The sequence below is a fragment of the Triturus cristatus genome, chromosome 3_1 (genome assembly GCF_964204655.1).
Source record: "Triturus cristatus chromosome 3_1, aTriCri1.1, whole genome shotgun sequence".
NCBI classification, from domain to species: Eukaryota; Metazoa; Chordata; class Amphibia; order Caudata; family Salamandridae; genus Triturus; species Triturus cristatus.
In genome coordinates this window covers 334,667,539-334,689,272 of record NC_140583.1, presented here as the reverse complement: position 1 = coordinate 334,689,272, position 21,734 = coordinate 334,667,539, and the positions used below count along the sequence as shown (strand labels likewise).

The 21,734-nt window shown below is 49.8% G+C and overlaps 1 protein-coding gene across 1 annotated transcript in view; it reads left to right on the top strand.

The window, feature by feature from the left end:
* The first annotated feature begins 20,582 nt into the window (after positions 1-20,582).
* Positions 20,583-21,734, top strand: part of SEC11A (SEC11 homolog A, signal peptidase complex subunit) — a 436,958-nt gene continuing 435,806 nt past the window's right edge. Inside the window, exon 1 of the mRNA XM_085644052.1 lies at positions 20,583-20,745. Within this exon, the coding sequence (XP_085500178.1) occupies positions 20,614-20,745 (132 nt within the window). The 5' untranslated portion in view covers positions 20,583-20,613. The remainder of the gene's footprint in view (positions 20,746-21,734) is intronic.

The following is a 21,734-nucleotide window of genomic DNA, read 5'->3' as shown; positions in this document are numbered from 1 at the left end:
GGTTTTTGCTTTGTTTGCCATAAGTTGGCAGGGTATGCTCAGACGTGAGTCCCTTGCTCACTTTGCCACTGGATTCAAGCAAGCCTGGCTGAAGACGGCTGAAATGCCAGAAACCGGTCCTAGGAAGCTTGTTTCCGGTCCAGGGAAGACATGGCTTGGCAGTTCGGGCTGGACTGTTCCCATGAGGCACAGGGTCAGACTGATTTGCATATGGCCATGTCTGAACTGGGGTGGCAGAGTGGGCTTTAGAACAGTGATGGATTAAACCCAGATCAGTTGACTGGGGGTGAGTGCTTGCAATGTTCAACACTACGTCCATCATTTCCTTTGGTTTTTGCTTTGTTTGCCATAAGTTGGCAGGGTATGCTCAGACGTGAGTCCCTTGCTCACTTTGCCACTGGATTCAAGCAAGCCTGGCTGAAGACGGCTGAAATGCCAGAAACCGGTCCTAGGAAGCTTGTTTCCGGTCCAGGGAAGACATGGCTTGGCAGTTCGGGCTGGACTGTTCCCATGATGCACAGGGTCAGACTGATTTGCATATGGCCATGTCTGAACTGGGGTGGCAGAGTATGCTTAAGAACGGTGATGGATTAAACCCAGATCAGTTGACTGGGGGTGAGTGCTTGCAATGTTCAACACTCCGTCCATCATTTCCTTTGGTTTTTGCTTTGTTTGCCATAAGTTGGCAGGGTATGCTCAGACGTGAGTCCCTTGCTCACTTTGCCACTGGATTCAAGCAAGCCTGGCTGAAGACGGCTGAAATGCCAGAAACCGGTCCTAGGAAGCTTGTTTCTGGTCCAGGGAAGACATGGCTTGGCAGTTCAGGCTGGACTGTTCCCATGAGGCACAGGGTCAGACTGATTTGCATATGGCCATGTCTGAACTGGGGTGGCAGAGTGGGCTTAAGAACGGTGATGGATTAAACCCAGATCAGTTGACTGGGGGTGAGTGCTTGCAATGTTCAACACTCCGTCCATCATTTCCTTTGGTTTTTGCTTTGTTTGCCATAAGTTGGCAGGGTATGCTCAGACGTGAGTCCCTTGCTCACTTTGCCACTGGATTCAAGCAAGCCTGGCTGAAGACGGCTGAAATGCCAGAAACCGGTCCTAGGAAGCTTGTTTCTGGTCCAGGGAAGACATGGCTTGGCAGTTCGGGCTGGACTGTTCCCATGAGGCACAGGGTCAGACTGATTTGCATATGGCCATGTCTGAACTGGGGTGGCAGAGTGGGCTTAAGAACGGTGATGGATTAAACCCAGATCAGTTGAATGGGGGTGAGTGCTTGCAATGTTCAACACTCCGTCCATCATTTCCTTTGGTTTTTGCTTTGTATGTGACATGGCCCAAACATATCCAACATGAAACTGTGTCCGTGACTCATGCCCATTACTGTACATTTGCACATCACAGTGGGAATGTGCACGACACACAAAAGATTCTGCCTCCATGTACACGTGCACAGCCTGGGAGTGGCTACACAAAAGTGCCATCCAACAAACCAAATGTGCCCCCCCCCAAACACCCAGGGAATGCAGCCTTACATGCCATGGGACACTGTGTGGCCAATGCTGTAGTGTGGTAGGTGTGCACAGGTGTCCCTGGCAAGTAAAAGTAAAAAGGTGTCCGTCGAATAGTCACACCAATGAGGTTCGACGCGGGTGACAATGCGTATGCATTGCACGGTTCATGACCGAGCCATGCATATGCTTTGCCATTGACTGCAATGAGGTCTGACGCGGGTGACAATGTGTACGCATTGCACTGTTCATGACCGAGCCGTGCGTACGCTTTGCCATTGACTGCAATGAGGTCCGACTCGTTGACAATGCGTACGCATTGCACAGTTCATGACCGAGCCGTGCGTACGCTTTGCCATTGACTGCAATGAAGTCGGAATCGGGTGACAATGCGTACGCATTGCACGGTTCATGACCGAGCCGTGCGTACGCTTTGCCATTGACTGCAATGAGGTCCGACGCGGGTGACAATGCGTACGCATTGCACGGTTCATGACCGAGCCGTGCGTACGCTTTGCCATTGACTGCCATGAGGTCTGACGCGGGTGACAATGTGTACGCATTGCACGGTTCATGACCGAGCCGTGCGTACGCTTTGCCATTGACTGCCATGAGGTCCGACGCGGGTGACAATGCATACACGTTGCACGGTTCATGACCGAGCCGTGCGTATGCTTTGCCATTGACAGCAATGAGGTCCGACGCGGGTGACAATGCATGCGCATTGCACGGTTCATGACCGAGCCGTGCGTACGCTTTGTCATTGACTGCCATGAGGTCCGACGCGGTTGCAATGCGTATGCATTGCACGGTTCATGACCGAGCCGTGCGTACGCTTTGCCATTGACTGCAATGAGGTCCGACGCAGGTGACTATCATGCTTGCGCATCGGGCAGGCATGGTCCAAGACAGGTGTACGCCGTGGCCATTGAATCGTATGGAGACGGGTGTGTGTGTATTTTCAAAATACGCGTTGTACAGTCAGTTGACCGAGCCGGGCGCACCCATTGGCTCTGGACTGTCATGGAGATGGATGCGGATTCAAAACTTGTACGAGTTGTGCGCTGGAAATTCAGTTGGATGCCGACAACAATGTTGCAATTACTAGTGTTTCATGAAGGTGAAGATTTGAATGATGCGGAAGGCGTGTACGAGTCGTACATTTTCATGGATTAGCCAGATTCATAGAATGCAACCGTGTTGGACCTATCACTTGGGACACATGGCACAGATTCTGCCTCTGCAGCACAGATATAAGGCAGGCTGGCTGGCCCCCAGGGAGTGCACTCGCCTGCACTACATGCTCCTGGACCACATCCCTGCTACCACTGCTGCTGTCTCTGCATCCTCTGGATCCTGCTATGGCACGTACTCTTGAGAGGCCCCCAGCCTTCACTGAGGAGAAGAACCAGACCCTGCTGGACGGGCTCCTTCCACAGTACAGCAAGCTGTATGGGAAACCAGGGAAGCAGGTGTGCAGTCCACTGCCTTCCTAATTGTGCATGTTGTCTGACTAGCAGTACTAGCAGTGTGTACACCAGTGGTAAGCATTCTCACTGACTACTTTCATCACCCAAAGTGTGTAGGTACATGTAATGAACAGGTGTCCTGCTGCTAAAGTGCATTAGTGCAAGCTTAAACTTCCCAGGCATTGTTAACATGTCAGACATGCAGGTGATTTGTCCTTCCTCATGGTTGCACGACCTGTGTAACTCATTTCCCTTTGTGATGATGACATGTATCTCCAAATGTGTGTAGCACAAATATGGGGTGTTAGACCTGGCACATTGGCGTCAGTCTCCCTTCCATTTTTTCGCTGTGCCTCATGTATTTTTTGCTGGTGTTAGTTGCTCAGGGCAAATTGAAGTATGATTTGTGATTCCATGATTGGTTGGTTTGTTTTATGTGTCAGACCCTAGTACAGTGCACCAGGAGTGGCCAGGGCTTGTAATCCAAATACTGCTGGTGGGCTTGCAGCACTGGTTGTGCCACCCACAGAAGAAGCCTGTAAACATGTGTCTAAGGTCTACCATTGCAGAGCCTGCATGCAGTCTGGTACTGTCATGCTGACTGAGTAAGTGCACCCACTTGCCAGTCCCTAAACCTTCCTTTTTCTTCATATCAGACACCCCTGTGGTAGGCCCAAGGGCAGGGTGCATTGTAAGGATAAGGTAGGACATGCCCTGGTGTGTGTGGCATGTTCTAATAGTGAATTACAGCCATTTTCGTTTTTCACTATTGCAAGGCCAGAATGGGCGGTTTGGTTATTACATCTGATAATCCTAACTGACTCAGAGAACATGGTAGAAATTTGAATTTAGTATGCCTGAACTCAGGATGATAAAATACATCTTTTAGTGAAGTTGGTTTTAACATTCTGTTTGAAAATGCCACTTTTAGAAAGTAGGCATTTTCTTGTCTAACCATTCAAACCTGCCTCTGCTAGGCTGTGTGTATTCCTTTGTCTGGAGTTTGAGTGACAGGGCTGGGGAATTCCAGGAGACAGGGTGAGGTGCCCCAGTGGTGAATAGAGAGATCTGTATCTAGATGGGTGGGAGGAGTTGCACCTAGGACCTGAATAGGGCTGTGCCTGCCTTCCACAATGCTGGCTCCACCCCCTGGGGAGCGGCTGATGTCTTTGCCCTGCACGGTGAATGAAGAGAAGGAATCCTGTCAACAAAGTGCTCCAGTGCTGTACTTGCCTTCCACAATGCTGCCTCTACCTCCTGTGGGGCGTCTAATGTTTCTGCCCTGCACTGTGAAAGGAGAGGAGAGGAGAGGTCTGGTAAACAGAGTGCTCAGGAACTAGTTTGAACTGGGCAAAGGCCCCTCTGCCTTCAGAGGACAAAGGATTTCTGGGTATAAATATTGGGACTCTGATCCCAAGAATTTAGATCACTTTGGGAAAACAAGAAGAACCTCTGCTGAGGGAGGAACCAGAAGAAGCTGAGGAGGAAACTATCCCTGAAACTGGGGGATTGGCCTGCATTGGTTGCCTTACTGCCAAAGAGAGGAGAAAGGAACTTTGTGTGTACTTTTGCTCAACTTGTGAAGGATCTCCAAGGGCTTGGAAAAGAGATTGCCTCCTGCTGAAGTCTCAGGAACAACAGACTTCACCCCCCAGCTCCCCAGAGTTCTTTGGAAGTGCCTGCTGCTGTTGTTGGGCCTCCTGAGGGACTGTGTGTCGCAAGGAGCTGGAAGCGCGACTCAAGAAGGAGAAGCGTGCCGCCGTCGGAGCTGTTGTCGTCGCATCTCGTAAAGTGTGTCGCCGCTGCAGCATCGCATTGAGCGGAAGCGTCTCGCATCATCCAGGAAGTGTCTCGCAATGCCGAAGAAGCGGGTCGCCATCGCAGCCATCGTAGCTGACGCATTGCACCGCATCAAGAGAAGAGTCTTGCATCGAGGAAGAAGAGTGTCGCCATCGCAGCCATCGTAGTTGTCGCATTGCACCGCATCAAGAAAAACACCTCACATCCATGGAGAAGCGTGCCGCCGTCGGAGCTGTTGTCGTCGCATCTCGTAAAGTGTGTCGCCGCTGCAGCATCGCATTGAGCGGAAGCGTCTCGCATCATCCAGGAAGTGTCTCGCAATGCCGAAGAAGCGGGTCGCCATCGCAGCCATCGTAGCTGACGCATTGCACCGCATCAAGAGAAGAGTCTTGCATCGAGGAAGAAGAGTGTCGCCATCGCAGCCATCGTAGTTGTCGCATTGCACCGCATCAAGAAAAACACCTCACATCCATGGAGAAGCGTGCCGCCGTCGGAGCTGCTGTCGTCGCATCGCGTATAGGGGTATCGCCGCTGCAGCATCGCATTGAGCGGAAGCGTCTCGCAACTTCGGAGAAGAGTGTCGCTGCCAAGGCCGATGTCGTCGCATCGCGTAAAGTGTGTCGCCGCTGCAGCTGAAGCATCGAGTCGAGTCTTCTCGCAACATCGGAGAAGCGTGCCGCATCTGGAAGATCTTCACGTCTTTATTTCTTTGCACCAAAAACTTCATCGCATCAACATCGTTGCAACAATTTCGTTGCCCGGTGTGTCGCATCTAAAAGGGACATTGACTTTAAGTGTCGCATTTAAGAACTTAAGAGAACTAAGCAAAATCCTACCATCTAAAAGTAACAGTATTGTGTGTTTTTGTCATTTAATGGTCTTGTGGTAAATCTATATAAAGAATACTTATTTTTGATATAAAACCTGTGTGGTGTCCATCTGTAGTGTTGTCACTTGATTACTGTATGTGTTCACAAATGCCTTACACACTGCCTCTGAGATAAGCCTGTCTGCTCGTGCCAAGCTACCAAGGGGGTGAGCAGGGATTATTTTAGGAGTGTACCCCCCTTACTCTGACTAGAGGAGGAGGTCCCTATCTGTCACAAGTGCATACCTGTGCCAACTAGAGACCCCCAAGTCTAACATTGGTGGTCAGCGGTGAGGATTCTGGACTTGCATTTGTGATTCATGTACAGTGAATGGTGAACACTACTTAGTGAGTGCAGCCCATAACGCAACCAATACTTGTTGGTAGATTTCTTTTTGGGACTTTCTAATTTTGAGTACTGCCAAGCTTAACCATGGTGGAGAAAGCAGCATTCATAGTCTCTGTTAATACTGAATTTGAGTGGGAAGAAGAGAAAATGGACAGTTACACTGCAAAGCAACTAAAATTCTTCTGCAAGCAATTTAATGTTTCTACTACTGGATGTAAAAACAAGGCAAAGTTCTACAAGGCGCTGAGGGCCTGGGTAGAAGCAAGGAATGCCACTGATGATGATAATGCAGAGGAGCAGCTGGATGGGCCAGTGGGTCCAAGAGGAAGGAGAACCCCATCCCCTGCCAGTAGCAGTGTTTCTGGTAAAAGTCTATCTCCAGAGGAGTTGGCAGATAGAAAAGAGTGTAGGATGCATGAAATTGAGTTGACCAAGCTCAAGTTAAGTGGGCAGTTAGAATTTGAAATGCAAAGCAGAAGGTTAGCCCTTGAAGAAAAGAAGCTACAGTTTGAACATGAACAGATTTTGAGGGAGTTGGAGTGGAAAGCCCAACGCTTAGGGAGTACTGCCTCTGGTGGCAGCACACCGTCAATGCCTGTAGACTCTAGAGTTTATATCCCTAAAGATGTTGTGAAGGAATTTTTTTTTTAATTATGATATTGGGCAGTGGTTCAAGGCCTATGAGGTAGCCATGTCTTCCCACCGTGTCCCTGAGAAGGATTGCAGAGCGGGGTTGTGGGGGCGGTTCCTTAGTGAGGGGCGGGACACACTGCTCGACTTGCCTTCTGATGTCCATAATTCCTATCCCCACATGAAAGATGCATTGATGTCTAGATATGGGTTGATCCCTGAGATGTACAGACAGAGGTTCAGGGGTTGCACAAAGATAGCAAACAATACCTATGTTGAATATGTTACTTTTTTCTGCAGAGCATTGGATGGTTGGGTGAAGGGTAGCAAAGTCAATGATTTTCAGGGACTGCTTGATTTGATTGCATGGGAGCACTTGTCAAGTAACTGTTTTCCTGAGCTACGCCAGCACCTGATTGATAGTATGCTGACTAATCCTAGGAAGCTTGCTGAGGAGGCGGACCGCTGGGTCAGTACCAGGGTCCACAAGGGTCACGTGGGAGACTCAGCCAAGAGTGGGCAGGGTCCCCAGCAGAAGAGTGGGGGGGACAAGGGTAAACAGAGGGAGTTCCATAAGAAGCCCCAAAGTAATCCCACAGGGAACCAAGGGAAAGGTTCTCAGCCTCCCCCCCAGAAACCGTCAGGGGCCCCGACAGGTCCACCTGTTCAAAGAGGGCCCCCGAGATGCTACAAATGTGGAGAACTGGGTCATTTTGCCAATGATACCAAGTGTCGCCTGTTTGGAAAACCAGCACCCACTGGTGCAGCCCCCCCGACAGATGGCTAGTGTAGCCCTGGGTGAGGAGATGGGTGCCCAAGGTGGGTGGGGTCCCGCAGAGATGTCCCTTGACTCATTAGGAGACTGTGAAGTGGTCCCTAGGACCCAGCTGCCTGATAACACTAAAACATACAGGCAGTGGTTGACCATTAATGGCCATAGAGTGGAGGCTCTGAGAGACACAGGAGCCAGTGTGACAGTTGTCAAGTGTCACCTGGTGTCTCAAGAACAGGTTGTCCCTGGAGCATTTTACCCAGTTGTTGCCGCTGACAACACAGAGAGTCACTGCAAGGTGGCTCAGGTTCCATTTGAGTGGGGGGGTCTCTGGTACTCTTTAGGTAGCTGTGAGGCCCGCCATGCCTGTTGACTGTTTGTTAGGGAATGACTTAGAGAGCTCACCTTGGGCGAAGGTGGAGCGGAATGCACATTTAGAAATGTTGGGTATGCTGACTGGGCGTGTGTGACCAACCGGTCAATGGCAGCAAGTAAAGGTGCTCAAAAGGACCTGGAGCCTGAGAGGGAGGCCCAGGTACCTGCCGTCAAGAGTAGAGGCAGGGGGCGCGGGAAACCGGCCCCCGAAGTTCCCACGGTCCAGGAGGGAGCAGACCCTGAGGGGGATGCCCTGGAGCCTACAGGGGAACAGGCAGCCGAACTGGGGGACCTGCCTGAGCTGACCCATTGGCAGCAAGAAGGAGGACCCTCCAGGGAGGAATTCTGCAAGGAGCAGAAAGAATGCCCTTCTCTTGTGGGTCTGCGGCAACAGGCTGCAGACCAGGCAGCAGGTGATCAGTTTGGATCACATTGGATCTACTGGGAGAATGACCTCCTGTATACAGAGCCTAAGGTTGCTGAGCCTCGGTCAGCCCATGTGCTGGTGGTACCCCAGCGCTTCAGAGCCTTCCTACTGGGGCTGGCTCATGATGTTCCATTGGCAGGACATTTGGGGCAGGACAAGACCTTTGAAAGGCTCGTCACCCATTTTTATTGTCCCCAAATGCACAGGAGTTCAGACACTCACTGCAGGACATGTCAGACTTGCCAGGCAAGTGGTAAGAGTGGGAGGAAGCGCAAGGCTCCTCTCCAGACCTTTCCTGTAGTCAGCACCCCCTTTGAACGGGTGGGTATTGACATTGTGAGGCCACTGGACCCCAAGACAGCCATGGGCAACAGGTTTTCATTCTGGTCTTCGTGGACCATGCCACCCGGTACCCGGAAGCCATACCTCTGAGGACAGTGACGGCCCCCGTGGTGGGACGAGCACTGATGGGAATTTTCTCCCGAGTGGGATTCCCTCGCAAGGTAGTGTCTGACCAGGGAACCAACTTCATATCCAAGTATATGAAGTCCCTGTGGCAGGAGTGTGGTGTAACCTATAAGTTCACCACTCCTTACCACCCCCAAGGAAACGGGTTGGTTGAGAGATTCAACCAAACCCTCAAAGGCATGATAATGGGTCTTGAGGAACCTATGAGGCGTAAGTGGGACGTCCTCTTACCATGCCTGCTCTTTGCTTACCGTGAGGTGCCACAGAAATCTCTAGGGTTCAGTCCCTTTGAGCTTCTCTATGGACACCCCGTAAGAGGACCTCTAAGTCTGGTCATAGAAGGCTGGGAGCAATCTCCCAGGAAACCCCCCAGGATGTATATAGCTACATGCTGGCCTTTAGGAACCAGACTAGGCGTTTCAGACAACTCGCTGAGGCGAATCTGGAAGCCAGCCAGGAGGTTGAGCTTCAGCCTGGACAGAAGGTGTGGGTCATGGCCCCAGTGGAGCCCTGTGCGCTCCAGGATAAGTGGCCTGGCCCCTTTGAGGTTGTGGAGCGCAAGAGTCCGGTTACCTACTTGGTGGACTTGCGGTCTCCCAGGAACCCCTTGAGGGTCCTGCATGTCAACCGCCTGAAGCCCCACTTGGAGAGGTCCCAAGTGGGCATGCTCTTGGCAACAGATGTTGGGATGGAGGAGGAGACTGAGCCTCTTCCTGACCTCCTGTCAGCCAGAGAGCAAGACGGGTCAGTGTGCCTGCCTGCCACAACGCATCAACATCGTTGCAACACTTTGGTTGCCCTGCGTGGCGCATCTAAAAGGTACATTGACTTAAAGTGTCGCATTTAAAAACTTAAGAGAACGAAGCAAAATCCTACCATCCAAAAGTAACAGTATTGTGTGTTTTTGTCGTTTAATGGTCTTGTGGTAAATCTATATAAAGAATACTTATTTTTGATATAAAACCTGTGTGGTGTCCATCTGTAGTGTTGTCCCTTGATTACTGTATGTGTTCACAAATGCCTCTGAAATAAGCCTGTCTGCTCGTGCCAAGCTACCAAGGGGGTGAGCAGGGGTTATTTTAGGAGTGTACCCCCCTTACCCTGACTAGAGGAGGAGGTCCCTATTTGTCACAAGTGCATACCTGTGCCAACTAGAGACCCCCAAGTCTAACATGGGGCATGTGTTTCAATGTACTTTTAACTTTTTCATCCTCAGAGGTTGATGCTCACCAGAAGCAGGAGATATGGCTGACCATCGCCCGGGCAGTTCGTACGGTGGGGGTCTACAAGCGCCGGAACCGCAACTGCCAGAAGAGGTGGCAGGACCTTCGGGGCTGGACCCGGCGGATAGCTAGAGTCCAGCTGAAGCTGTCACCTCCACGCAGGAGGGGCGGACACCAGACCCTGACCCCCCACATGCTCCGGATCATGGTGGTGGTCTTCCCAGACCTGGGTAGGCAGCTGAAGGCCAGATAGCAGCAGGAAGGGGGTAAGTCCATGTCCATCTGTGTACTATGTCTGACATGCTAATTGCAGTATTTTGGCCTGGTCACACATCCACATTACGTAGGTCTTGTAGTCCAATACTCAGGTCCCTCAATTATGTGATGCACCCTCCTCACCTGTTCCACAGGTGTGGCCCCTACAGTCTGTTGCTTCTGTCACTAGGGCACTGTGTCCCTGCAGTCAGCTATGCTTCAGCTACCGGACAGCATCTGTTCCCGTGACTCTGTTGTGTGTTTCATGGGTGGTTCAATTGTTTGCCCAACACCTGAGATCTGACATGTGATCTGTGTGTGCCCTTGAGATGTGTTCCAATTGCTGGTCTGACTCGCCACATGTGGCTGGGGTATTCCAAACAACCCCATGCAGCAGGGGACTCCAATTTTGGGGCCTCAGGAGTATGTATATCAAGTATGTCACACTTGCTTAGCCACCTGACTACTGTCCAGGGCCAAACACTGTTTCACGTAGACCTGGGCAGTCATGTCTCCTCAAGGGCATTTAGAAACACTCTGTCATCCCACTCCTGTGTATCAAATTTCAGGTTGTGCTTAGTGACATGTGCCTTCAGGTGTCTGTCTCTGTGTCATTATGGTGTGGCTTGTTGTTACGTACAACTGGGGTGTCCATGATTTAGAGGGTCAGCAGGACATCTGAGATGTGACTGTGAGAGACAAGACCTGTGTGACATATAGGTGTGTGATCATCTGACAGCGCACAATGGTGTATGCAACTGTGTCCTTCAGGCAGCTGGGTTACATGCATGGCAGACTGTGATGTGTTAATGTACAGGGAGTTGTGTTTGCAGAGACTCATATGTCTGATTTGCATGATGTGGGGTCTTCTGGGTCCTGGATATGTCGTTGCAGGGGATGGGTAAGCGCACCTGTCATCTGCAGAGTTAGCTTTACCCCTGAGCTATGATTGTGAGACAGTGCATACTGTTGTTGTCTGGATGCCCTGTCCCTGTGACAGGAGACAGTGTTGACTGACTTTCAGGGCATGCCAGTGCCATGGCATTTAACTTGCTATGAGTGATCCTGCATTGTGTTCAAGTGTGCACCATGCAACCCATTGTGGCATTGCCCATCAGGACATGAGAACATCATAGTGTGTGTTGCTGGCATGCATCACAAGCATGTGAAATGAGTCTCTGCCCATCCCTTCATTCGGACACCTGTACTGAGTCAGTAGCAAGAGATGTGCTGTGTGTATAGTGACATACTCCTACATGTTCACTTGCATGTCCAACTAATGTGTGGGTGGTGCATGTCGGGCCATTGGGGTATTAGCATCCAACATGCAACAGACATATGTGTGCAAGTCAAGGAGGGATATGTGTGCCATGGTTGATGTTGAGAATGACAATTGGCTTATTCTAAACAGTGTTGGCACTTTGAGCTGTGTTCAGCTGATGATGCCAGGGCTTGCCCTGTGATGTGATGTACTCACTGTGGTGTGTGCAGTCAGTGCAGGTAACTGATGTTGTTCTCTTACTTCCTATTCCTATCCAGATACATCCCCGGCCACAGGAGGGGACAGCTCCACGGACCAGGAGGAGCCACAGAGCCTGACAGGGACAGAAGGAGAGGAGTCAGGGGGACCCACTGGCACGGAGGGCGAGTGGAGCCACACAGAGGAGTCGTCAGCACCATCCCCCCCAGCCGAGGGCCACAGCAGCTCTGAGGATGACTCCCTTGTGGAGGCGGGTGTCAGCAGCCATCAAACCCCAGCTAGTGAGGTTGTCCCAGCCACCGCCCCCACCACCACCATCACCACCCTCCCATCGGCTCCCATCCCAGAGGTCCCTGGGGGCTCCCGTGTTCGGGAGCATGTCTTCTTTGTTCCAGGCAGCGCACCCCATGCCCCTGTGTCCCCTACTGCCCTGAGTGAGGAGTCTGTGGACTTACTTAGACAGATCCATGTAGGGCAGACATCGATGCTGAAGGTCCTCCATGCACACACACGTCTGTTGACGTAACTGGTGTCGTTCATGGAGGGCATTTCCTCGGGCATGTCTGCCCTACAGAGGACCAATCAGTCCATGGCCTCCTCCCTGACGGCAGCAGTGTCCCTCCTCCAACAGTCCCGCAACCCTCCTACCCCTGCACCACCCACGATTCCTAGCAGCCTACCTGTCCCAAGCACACACACATCAGCACATTCTCACAAAGCCACAGACACGGGCAGCACACAAACACCCAAACCAAGGGCTAGACGTGCACACAAGCAAGCGCAGGGGACTGATACCACACTCACAGGGGATGGTTTGCAGACCCACACACAGTCATCCGCAACCACTCCGCAGTCCTCCGAAACCTCTCCCTCCCAGCCCCCTTCCCTTGCCTCACCTGCAACCCCATCTCCACAGAAGCTCTTCCTCTGTGACCTTGGCCTCTTCCCCACCGACCCAGCAGATCCAGATTACAAGGGGAAGAGGAAGTCCCCACACACAGAGGGGAGTGCCCCTCACACCCGGACACCCTCCCCCAGGTGCAGTCAGACTGAGACCCCCACCCGCAAGTCCCCCCGGAGCCTGAAGAGCAAGACCCCACCGCCGCCAAGCAACTCCAAGGCAAAGTCTCCGTACTCCATCCCCCAGTCCACCACTCCAGAGGTTCCACCGCCACTCCCTGCCCCTCCCCCCACCACTTGCTCCTCCACACCTGCAACCTCCACTTCAGTCAGCTCCACTGCAGTTGCAAGTGTCTCTCCTGCATCCACCACTTCTTCACTGTCCCCTTCTGCTGAGTCCTGATCCTGTCCCTGCGGTGCCTGGCCTGCCCCCATGTATGCCCCTCCGAGGGGATGTCCCCTGTCCTTGGCAGTGCAGGCAAGCAACGTGTGACAGTTGTCACTCTAGTTCACTCCTTGGCACTTGATAATGGACTGGTCATTGGCCTTTTGTTTGAACGGACGTTTAACTTTTAATATGCTGAATAAAGCTTTTTTCTTTATCCCTGTGAACTTGATTTAGCTGTACATTAGGTTGTTGATGTTTAACATGCCCTTGCACCTGTAATGCTTGGTTTCCAATGTTGAATACTGATGTGTTGATGTGAGGTACTCCATGTGTCCATGATATATCTGTCATATTCTGGTCGGTATCTATGTCATCCTTTGCAGCTACCTGGGTGTGGCATGATCAACTATTTGTGGACATCTCTGTGAACATTTCATTTGCATGGTCACATCTCTGGCTTGCACCCATGCACATATGATGTGCTTCCCATTGTCCAATTTTTCTATTTCACAGACTTTGTGTGCATCACCACTGGGCCTACAGGTGTGGGCATCATTGGTATAGGAGCAACTGGGTCCTCAGTGCAACTTGCTGTACATATGTTTTGAGTATGTGCAGATGACTTAGGGGAGACTCCCGTACCCAGGCTGTTGTGACCAGAGCCTTCATTGTGTGGTAACTGATGGCTGACTGACCAAGAGTTCTGCTGACATGACTGAGACGTGCTGTGACTATGTTTGGCACAGCTGGCCTTCCACAGGAGTTGGGTCTCCTCAAGTAAGTGTGTTGACCCGTGACATAGCCTGGGCCCATGGTGTGTGTTGTATGAGCATGTGTGTGTGTCCACAACCCTTTTCATACACATGCAGTGTTCCCTTGATATGTTCCTGTTGTTGATGCTTGCTGAGTGGTACTGTGTTCATCCCACAACTTTGCCATGGGCTACCAGATGTGTGGGTGCATGAAACACTACTGTTAATTGGTGTTTCATCATTGGGATTTGTCAGTTCTGAGTGGTGATGATGTTGTCAGACGCAGATGGGACACAGTCAGGGGTCCCCAAGGCACTTGTTTGTTCGCAATATCATGTAGTTGTCCCTAGGTGGTACCTTTCAGTGATTGAGACATGTGTATTTGTGTGTGACTGCTCCCACTTGTCGGGTTCAGGGCTGCAATGTTTGCAGGTGTCAGCATGTGTGTCTTGTGGTTCTCCTTGGCTTCTGCATTGTCCTGGGACTGTGGCAGGTGTTCGGAAGGTTACGTGAGCTTTGACGTCATGGCCATGTACCGCATACTGTGCAGTATGTCTGTCATTCACCAGGGTTGTAAACTGTCCTTGTGTGATGAGTCTGTGCACCTTAGTTCCTCCCAAAATTACTGTGTTTGTCATGGGTGCATGTGCAATGTCACCTGTCCATGTGGGCTTCACAGATGCACATTGTTGCAGTTCAGGGTGTGTGGTGTTGAGGGTGGACTGATGTAAATGTTTGCAGGGATGGGCCCCTAGCTCCCGTTTGTCCATGGATGACGGGCCATGCTGAGTGATTTGTGTTTGTGTATGTGTGATGTACGTTTGTGGAACAGAACACATGTCTGGGTTTCCCAGTTTGTACGACATCTACCTTTGTCATTACAGTGGAGGTGTCACGCACGCTTGTGTCACCCCAATGTCTGGTCCCTGGGGGTAGTGCTGCTGTGTGTCAGTCTCATCCTGTGTTAGTTGGTGTTCATTCCAGCTTGTGTCACATGTGTCTGTTGTGCTCCCTCTCATCTCACAATGCCTGATTGCCCACTAAGGGTGTCCCAATTATGGTTTACTTTTGAATGGCACTGTGTCCTCATCTGTGTTACTGTGGTTCAGCCCCCCTCATGTGTTGTGTAGTTGCCTGGGGATACTGAGACACACACACACACACATGTTGTGTCAGATGTGCAGTGTGAGGTTGCCTGTATGTGTTTGTGCATCTGCATCAGTGCATTGGTATTGCTGTAGTGGGCCATTGTCTGGATGCTGTTTCTGTGGTTTGCCCTGCTGTCCCTGTGAGTCATATCACATCATTGTGCACATTCATCCTGGTTGTTAGGTGCCATTGCTGGCATGGAATGTGAGTTTGTGACCTGACGCCTACAGTCTACACAGGTTGTTTTGATTAGTGTGTCTATTTTCGAGATGTGTGTATGCTTTGTGATGGTCACTTCTGCTCTTGTGTCATTGTATGCTGTATGCATTGTCAGCCCCCATGGGTGGTGCTTGTCTGCACATGGCCGAGAGTATGTTAGGTTTTCACAGCACTGTTAGCCTCACCACATCTCTGTGGGTATGGGACACAACCACTACTTTGCCCCAGAAGTGTTTGATGTGTTGGGATCGGGAATCATACATGCTGTTTGTTATTTGCAGCTTTGACCATGATGACACTTACCTTTTGGTCACTGTGATGAGGGGGGGTTTAGACCCCATCACCACAATGCTAGACATTTGCTGCAGTTTGGAAGCCCACACTTAACTTTTGTTCTACACATTGAGGGGGTGTTCATTTTACACTGACACAGTACTATAGTGATGCTTGCCTTGTGTAGGGCACACTCATTTGTTGGTCACACATGTGCTGTTAGTTACATTGTATGTTCGAAGTCATAATCACTGTTGTGGGCATTTGTCACAGATTACACACTGTTGTCATGATGTTAGGGGGGGATGTATTTTGCTGATATACCTAATTTTGGAGTATGATGGATGTGTGGCGCATCACCCATCCTACGAGTGGGGGTGGCAGGGGTGATGGGCAACAGGTCCCCTATGGGTGGGGGTGGCAGAAGTGCTGGGCAACAGGTCCCCTATGGGTGGGGGTGGCAGGCGTGATGGGCAACAGGTCCGCTATGTGTGGGAGTGGCAGGAGTGCTGGGCAACAGGTCCCCTATGGGTGGGGGTGGCAGTAGTGCTGGGCAACAGGTCCCCTATTGGTGGGGTGGCAGGGGTGATGGGCAACAGGTCCCCTATGGGTGGGGGTGGCAGGGGTGATGGGCAACATAAGCCCTATGACTGGGGGTGGCAGGGGTGATGGGCAACATAAGCTCGATGAGTGGGGGTGGCAGGGGTGATGGGCAACATAAGCCTATGAGTGGGGGTGGCAGGAGTGCTGGGCAACATATGCCCTATGATTGGGGGTGGCAGGGGTGATGGACAACAGGTTCCCTATGGGTGGGGGTGGCAGGGGTGATGGGCAACAGGTCCCCTATGTGTGGGGGTAGCAGGAGTGCTGGGCAACAGGTCCCCTATGGGTGGGGGTGGCAGGGGTGATGGGCAACAGGTCCCCTATGTGTGGGGGTAGCAGGAGTGCTTGGCAACAGGTCCCCTATGGGTGGGGGTGGTAGTAGTGCTGGGGAACAGGTCCCCTATGGGTGGGGGTGGCAGGGGTGATGGGCAACAGGTCTCCTATGGGTGGGGGTGGCAGTAGTGCTGGGCAACAGGTCCCCTATGGGTGGGGGTGGCAGGCGTGATGGGCAACAGGTCCCCTATGTGTGGGAGTGGCAGGAGTGCTGGGCAACAGGTCCCCTATGGATGGGGGTGGCAGTAGTGCTGGGCAACAGGTCCCCTATGGGTGGGGTGGCAGGGGTGATGGGCAACAGGTCCCCTATGGGTGGGGGTGGCAGGGGTGATGGGCAACATAAGCCCTATGAATGGGGGTGGCAGGGGTGATGGGCAACATAAGCTCGATGAGTGGGGGTGGCAGGGGTGATGGGCAACATAAGCCTATGAGTGGGGGTGGCAGGAGTGCTGGGCAACATATGCCCTATGAGTGGGGGTGGCAGGGGTGATGGGCAACAGGTCCCCTATGTGTGGGGGTGGCAGGAGAGCTGGGCAACAGGTCCCCTATGGGTGAGGGTGGCAGTAGTGCTGGGCAACAGGTCCCCTATGGGCGGGGGTGGCAGGGGTGATGGGCAACAGGTCCCCTATGGGTGGGGGTGGCAGGATTAATGGGCAACATAGTCCCTATGGGTGGGTGTGGCAGTGGTCCTGGGCAACATATGCCCTATGAGTGGGGGTGGCAGGGGTGATGGGCAACATATGCCCTATGAGTAGGGGTGATGGGCAACAGGTCCCCTATGTGTGGGGGTGGCAGGAGTGCTGGGCAACATATGCCCTATGAGTGGGGGAGGCAGTAGTGCTGGGCAACAGGTCCCCTATGGGTGGGGGTGGCAGAAGTGCTGGGCAACAGGTCCCCTATGGGTGGGGGTGGCAGAAGTGCTGGGCAACAGGTCCCCTATGGGTGGGGGTGGCAGGGGTAATGGGCAACATAGGTGGGGGTGGTAGTGGTGCTGGCCATGCAACCCCTATGGTGGCCTGTTGTTAGTGGCCAGGATGGGGATCCCCTGTGTGTGTGTACCATTTTGCGGGTATGTGTTGTTTGTTTGTGTGGTAGGTGTCTGAGTTACCGCCTGCGCCGTCGGTTCCTGATCCGGTCATAGATGTAGAGTACTGGTATAACCTGCGCGATGGGATTCATGATGTGTTCATCTCGTACACGCTACTTGTTGCTCCGTCTCGTACCCGATGCAAGCTGGTCCGTCTTGTAGACGTGGATTGAATTGTGGCGCGAATCGTAGTTGATATGCTTGTTTTCCGGATGCTGTGACGTGCCGTACGTGGCGACCCGTCCGGCACATAGGAAGTACGTATCGTACTTGTCAGGGTGGAAACTGCTGTGGATACTGCTTCCAGGCGACTCGGTTCGGCGTTAGGAGTTACGGCTCGGACGGAGAATGGAGAGTGAATCACAGCCTACGTGTCGGTCGAGTTTTTGGCAGTTATGCGCATCGTACTTCATCTACAGGACGGACCGGCTACGGTAAGGCTAAGGACAGCTCTCGGAGAGCTGTCCGACCCGGATCGGAATCGACCCCACAGTGATATCTTGTAGCCCAATATTAATAAAAGTAGCAAGGAAGCCCAACAAATAAACTAGACTGCATATGTAAAGTTTCAGAATTACTACAAGAACAACTAAAAGACACATTTATGGTCACATGATTATGTAAACCAATAAACAAATCCATAACAAATAAAATAGATACAAAAGAAAGAAATCACATTAAATCTGATTACCACTCTTTACTTATAGTTAGTATTCCCAAGGATAGGAATTCCTCAGAAAACAGCCCAGTAATAACTTTCCACTCATTTGCCGAATTACCACAAAACTTTCCAGACCTACTTTTTTAGATGATGTACATTTTTGTGGTGAATTGTTAAGGAGGTGCAAAAATAAAAGTGAGCTATCCTTGTAGAAAACGTGTTCATTTGTAGCTAAATATAACTAAGGCCTAGCTGTATCATTGAATTTGCAGTACACTTCAATCTTGCATGGTTGCATGGGCAACACAATACTTAATATTGTATGCCACTCTTCTATAGGCTACTCCAGTATATGCTATTCCACTGTATGCCACTCCACTGTATGCGTTTCCACTCAGCCACTCCAGTGTTTGCCACTCCAGTCTGCACCACTTCACTGTATGCTACTGCACTGTACGCTACGCCACTATACACTATTCCAGTCTACGCTACTCTACTGTAACCACTCCACTCCACTCCACACTATTCTTCCCTGTGCTACTCCACTTTACACCACTCCATTCTACACTTCTCCATTGGACGCCACTTCTCTCTGCACCTCACTACTACATGCTATTTCACTCTACTGCGCACCACTCCACTGTAAGTCACTCCACTTTTTGCTATTCTACTCTACACTATTCCACTGGACTTCACTCTACACTATTCCACTGTACACAACTTCAATCTTTGCCCCTCTACTGCATGGTATTCCACTCTACGCCACTCCACTGTATGCTATTACACTCTACCCCATTCCAGTGTACGCCACTCCAGTCTACACCACTTCACTGTATGCCACTGCACTGTACTCTACTCTACTATATATTCAAGTCTACGCCACTCTACTGTATCCGCTCCACACTATTCTACTGTGTGCTACTCCACATTACACCGCTCCACTCTACGCTACTCCACTCTACGCTACTCCACTATATAATATTCCAATCTACGCTACTCTACTGTACGCTTATCTGTTCAACTCTCTACTCCACTCTATGTTCGTACAACTCCAATGTACAACACTCTATTCCACTATATTACACTTTTGTATACAACATAGAACAACATAGAACTCCACTCTACTGTACCAAACCCCACTCCAATTTATAACTGTTTACTACCTACGCTACGCCAGTACACTCACCTCCATGCCACTCTAATGTGCGACACACCAATACACTCTATTGTATTTTAGTCTACACTATGTTATACCAATCCACTTGACAGTATTCCACTGTACGAGACTTTACCTCACTCTACGTTACTATGCAACAATCCAGCTCGTGTTTCACACACTACTCTAAGCAACTCCACTCTACAACACTCTACTACATTGTATGCCACTCTCCGACACTTTACTCCTGTCTATACCCCTTAACTCCACTGTACTATACTGTATGCCACTGTACAACACTCTACTTTACAATATTCTAGTCCGCTATATGATACAGTACACAACTCATTGTATGCCACCGCAGTTAGTGTTGTCTGGTTAGCGAGCTGAAAAGAGTGGGTAATGAGGTCTGCTACTTATAATCATTTGAAGGTGGTGGATAAGTTCTAAATGAAAGTTATAACTAAAGCTTTAGAATTTTTGAAGGTTGTGTGGGTATGGCGAGAGAGAGAGAGAGAGAGAGAGAGAGAGAAAGAGAAAGAGAGTCCAGAATGCACCATAGGCCCTGCTTTTATCAAAAAATGAATATGATGTCTTGCCCCATACTCTGCTGCAGGAGTTTTCAAATGTGCTAATATCTCTGGTATCAATATTTTTCTGAAGCTTTGTGATTTTAGTAAACAGATGCCAAAGGTCAGCACCCCACTCATAAAGGTGTTCCAGCTGCTGTGCAGTTTAACAATCTGCCAGCTTTATGGGTAGATCAATATCTTGGCGACAGTCAAATACAGACATATTGAAGGGTGTGGTCGAGGTCGTGACACTTATAAACAATTGCTGTTGAAGAGGAAAGCAAAAAATTATAAATAATATGTTATTTTTGTAAATTTACAGAATGTTGAAAAACATGTCTCCTATTACAGTAAAAAATCACCCCCTGCTTATATGTCAGTTAAAGCTATTGTGGTTTTAAAAATGGGTAAAAACTAAAAAGTTCGGGAAGCACTGATTTAAAAGAAAGGAAGTTTGTTCATGCTCCTCTCACAACTAGGGGAATCATGCAAGAATATTCAGATGGTTCTAATCATCACAGCCTTGTAGATTGCAGGTCAAACACAGAATGGGAAATATGTGTTTAAATAGGAATTTTTATTTATTTATTTTTTTACTTAGATTTCCCTTTTTTCTTCTCGATTGGAATAAGTTATGTGAGGGGGGCTGTTCGAAAAGGGGGCGATACACTTACCTGGGGTACCACGACAAATTCCCAGTTCAGGTGCACAGGAAACATAAGAAAACGAAAACTTAACGAGGAATGGGTAAATTTTATGAACTGGCAAAGACAGAAAAGAAGGACTAATAACAGGAAAGAGGGAGGCAGTACAGATAGACGATAGAAGAGAGACTGGAGATGGCCGAGGAAGGGGAAGGGGTGCACCAAAAAACAGAGAAGAGAGACTATGCAGGCTGTGCCTCTGAAAAGTCGACAGTTCGACACTCAGAAGAGAGGATTCCGGCATCGTGGTTGGAAAGTTCTGGACATGGACGAAGAAGAGAGAGAGAACCAAGGACTTAACAGTACGGTCTACACTGTGAGAAATTAACATCTTTATGTTTCACAACTGTTGAATTCCAAAGGGGAAAAAAGAAACACAGAAATATATATTTAGTGAACGAGTTCTACATAGAGAAATAGTGAGTTGGTGCAATCCTACATGGTGTCACAAACTTTCCTTATGCTTCAAACACCTACTCAACGAGGTGTTATACATATCATGGCTCCATTTGGCAGCTATTTTTAAAAACTTTACAAAATGTTCTAATCCATTTCGAAAACTGTGACTATTGCTTCATAGCCAAACTAAAAGGAAACGCTTTACTTAATTTGCAAGTGTTCACTCTTGTCTTCGCATCATGTTTAAAACGAAGTCTATGTCAATTATTTTAGATTTTCTTAAATGAAATGGTTTATTCCAAGATTCGCTAACACAATGTAGAATACTGCGTACCTAGTAGTAGTGGATGCAAGCTTTCCAAACACATAAATGGGTAAAAGGTAGGTGGCAGAACCTTGAGAAGCAACAAATGGTTGGTTCCCTCACACACATAGAACAGGAATAATACAAGTACCAGAATGTAAGCTTCGCCCTCAGAACATGTAGAACTCGTTCATCAGTAATGTGTGATTGTAATAACTCAAGTGGCTTCTGTCCTTTCAACGTGCTTTTTTTTTTATATGAGCGATTGCTCACAGTATCAAACCAATACACTTTTTTTCCCTGTGGATGCAAATTAGACCATTCATTTGTTCGATACCCAGGAAACTGGCATATTGGATTAGAGCTCTGATGCAGACAGCTGAGTCAAATTTGCAGATTAGCCTTTCATACTACTGAAATCTTTAAAAAAAAAAATGTACCCGTGAGTTGGAAAACAGTAATACTTGTTTTCCGTGATAATGCACATTTTTATTTCTTGTACCATTGTGGAAATTCTCTAGAACATTTCAGAACTTCACATAGTTTTGTAGTTTACACTGCTCCCCAAATTAAGGTAAAAATGTAGACTTTTTGACAATTTT